The sequence below is a fragment of the Pteropus vampyrus genome, unplaced genomic scaffold (genome assembly GCF_000151845.1).
Source record: "Pteropus vampyrus isolate Shadow unplaced genomic scaffold, Pvam_2.0 Scaffold47, whole genome shotgun sequence".
Lineage (NCBI taxonomy): Eukaryota > Metazoa > Chordata > Mammalia > Chiroptera > Pteropodidae > Pteropus > Pteropus vampyrus.
The window spans coordinates 693,718-697,012 of NW_011888828.1; the positions used below are offsets into that span (position 1 = coordinate 693,718).

The window sequence follows — 3,295 nt, forward strand, 5'->3', positions numbered from 1 at the left end:
TATGTCGGACATGTGTGTATCTTACAAAATGGGACTGTGTCATACACATTTGTGTAAACGGGGCTGGTTCACTTCAAACAGCAGAGCATTTCCCCGTCAGTGGGTATGTTCCTGGGACAACATGGGTAGGACCTCGAGCCTCCGTGATCTAGCCTCAGGGGGCCATCCAGGCACTGGGGTCCTCCCTGGGTCTAAGGCTGCTCGAGTCTTAGTGTCCAACCAAGGCCACCTGCTCCTGAGGTTCCCGTGAGAGGGGAATCCCTGCTTCGCTTCCCCTGAACCCAGCTCCTCTGACCGTGCCAGCCCAGCTGGGTCGGGAGCAGTTCCGGTCTTAGCTATGTTGGCCAGTGGTCTCTGTTCACACCTTGGTGTCTAATGTCCCTTGCTTACGACGCAGAGCAGAAGCCCAAGTTTGTCTGACATGTCCAGGGCTCCAGAGGCTCAGAAACTGCTCTGTTTGGGTCAGGAGGTCAGCTCCTCCAGGCCCCGCCCAGCATGGCCCTGCCCACCCCGACTGCTCCCTCGGCTCAGAGAGCTCCAGCCCCACCAAGAGTTGTTGAAAGGAAGTGGGTGGACCCCATCATCAGAAAGTTCCAAAGGGCCTGGGCCTTCCCAAGCATTGAGGAAGTGGGAGATGAGGAATCGGGGTCCTAAGGACCCAGTAGATGCCACCTGTTGATGAGGACATGGTCCCAGTGTCCAGGTTTGGGGTCCAGGGTGGGCACCCTGTTCTGTCCATTCATTCATTTCCACCTACGGTTTATTCTCTCCCCGCTGCCTCCCTCCTCCGTCTCCTTTCCTTCTGCTGCCTTTCCCGCTGCTGCTGCTGCTGCAGAACGGGATGGAGAACAAAGCCATGTACCTGCACACCGTGAGCGACCGTGACGCCGGCTCCATCTTTGAAGAGCCTTTTGATGGCAGGAGCCTGTCCAAGCTGAACCTGTGCGAGGATGGTGAGTGCCTCTGGCTTGGTCTTGGGGTGGGTGATCTGCCCTGGACCTCATACCCAACCTTGGCATTGTTCCAGGGTGCTGGTGACCTCTCACTTAATACTGTATAAGTTAAACTTCCTGCTTTGAAAGGTATTTTGCATGTGTTTTCTCATTCATGCATCTCAGCAAACCTGTGTGATCAGCAAGATGAGTACCCATTTTACAGAAGAGCTAGTGGAGGCTGAGAAAAGCATTGAGGGTAATTCAGCCCGTCAGTCGTAGAGGGGTTCCAGCACTGAGTTTCCTGACTCCCTTTGGGGTCAGGTAAAGGCATCTGAACCAATTAGCTCAGACTCTCAGGTGAGGAGCCTCCAGTCCATTTCCAGAAGCATTTGTGAGGAGAAAATATACCTCTCCAGGTGTTCATTCTCCCTCTGGTCTGAGGCCCCAGGCCATGTCACAGAGAGGGGTTCCCCATCCCAGTGACCCAGATGGTACTACATCTTTGGGGGCTAGTAATGTGCTAAAACTCTGGAGATACAACTGATGCAGCTTCCCCCAAGAAAGCCCAAAGCCCCTTGCCGATAGCCTGCCTCCTGTGTATCTAGCACAGAGCTTGATGACACTTAGTAGGTGCTTAATAAATGCTTGCTGCACGAATACATACACCTCTTTGCAGTGAGTGTAGGAGCAGACAGCGTCATCCCCACTTTGAAGATGAATAGAATGAAACTCACAGAAGAGTCTTGTAGAGACTTAGGGCCACTGAGGTAGAGATAGTCTGTACTGGGGTTCTCCAGACAAACAGAACCTGTATGATATATACGGACATATATAAAGAGATATATTATGCAGAATTGACTCACATGATTATGGAAGCTGAGACGTCCCACAATCTACCATCGGCGGGCTGGAGACCCAGGAGAGCTGGGAGTGTAACTCAGTCCAAGTCAGAAGGCCTGAGAACCAGAGGAATCAATGGTGTAACTAGAAATTTGAGGACTGGAGAAGATGAGACGTTCCAACTCAAGCAGTTAGGCAGGAAATAAGAAGCAAATACTTCCACCTTTTGTTCAGGCCCTGAACTGATTGGATGAGGCCCACCCACATCGGAGAGGGCAATCTGCTTTCCTGAGTCCACCAATTCAAATGCTAATCTCATCCAGAAACGCCCTCCAAGACCCACCAGAACTGATGTTTAATCCAGGCCCCGCTGTGGCAGTCAAGTTAACATATAAAATTAACCATCATGCATGCCCCCTTTCAAGCTTTTCCTCAAGGACCGTGTTTCGTTGCTGGCTGCCTCTGCCGCCCCTCCCCACTCAGCTCACTCCCTCACCTCCTGCCAGCCTTTGCCTAAATTTCACCTTCCCCAGGAGGCCTTCCTGTCTCTCCTGCCTTCTCTTGTTCCTGCTTCTCTTTTTCCTTTTCCCCTGAGTCCTATGTCCTTCTAACACATATGTAATTTTCTTATTACATTTATCATTTGCTATCTGTTCCTCGTGGGAAAAACACACTGGGCAGGGCACCATCTCTGTTTTGTTCACTGATGTCTCCCAGCCTGGCATGTAGTAAGTGCTAAGTATTTGTGAAATGAATGAACGAACGAATGAATGAATGCAGGGGTCCTTGAAATCTTAAGGTGGCAAAACAAATACATTCTAAACCTGACTTTCAAATTGTCTCCGTCTCCCTTGCTCTTCCTTCCTGGCTGCCAGGCACGGAGTTTGGGGGAGGGGGGCACAAGGAACTCAGAAAGACTAGTATTGAGATGCAACCAGCCACTTAAATGAAAACTCATGGGTTTCTAGTTTGTTTTTTTTTTCCTTCTCTTTCATTTCTAAGAGGAAAACAGTGAGCTCTGACTTCAGGAAATTCCAACCATATTTGATGTGTTTCCCCAGGATTTTGCTTCTTCTTGATCCTCATCCCTGAAAAGAGTAACCAGAGAGGGAGAGGAAGGCCGATGGGAAAGAAGAGAGTGGGCAGAGATGGGGCCAGGGAGGGAGCCCCGAGCCACCTGTGGGCCTTGAGTTAATTGAAACAGTATCGTGTGGTGGGCCTCGCAGGGCCTCCAAGTTCTTTCCAGGTTTCTCCCCTCGGAGGTAAGGAGATGGGAAGGAGAGGAGGCGCCTCCTCTTGGCCCTGGGGATACTGGGGAAGCAAAGCTGCAAAAATGCAGCCCAGATATTACGGTATGACTTGGACTTTAATGCAGGTGGCACTTTACAGACATTAAGGGGTAAACGTGTTATTTCACAGGTCACACACTGACAACTCCCTCTCCTTTCCCCTCTCTTTTCTTGTCTTCTCTTCCCCTCCCACTTTGCCTTTATCCCTTCCCTTCTTCTCACTCACCAGGT

General features: G+C 50.7%; 1 protein-coding gene across 1 annotated transcript in view; it reads left to right on the plus strand.

Moving 5' to 3' along the window:
• The first annotated feature begins 832 nt into the window (after window positions 1-832).
• SCARA5 (scavenger receptor class A member 5) overlaps window positions 833-3,295 on the plus strand; it is a 103,141-nt gene continuing 100,678 nt past the window's right edge. The window contains exon 1 of the mRNA XM_011359341.2: window positions 833-953. Within this exon, the coding sequence (XP_011357643.1) occupies window positions 842-953 (112 nt within the window). The 5' untranslated portion in view covers window positions 833-841. The remainder of the gene's footprint in view (window positions 954-3,295) is intronic.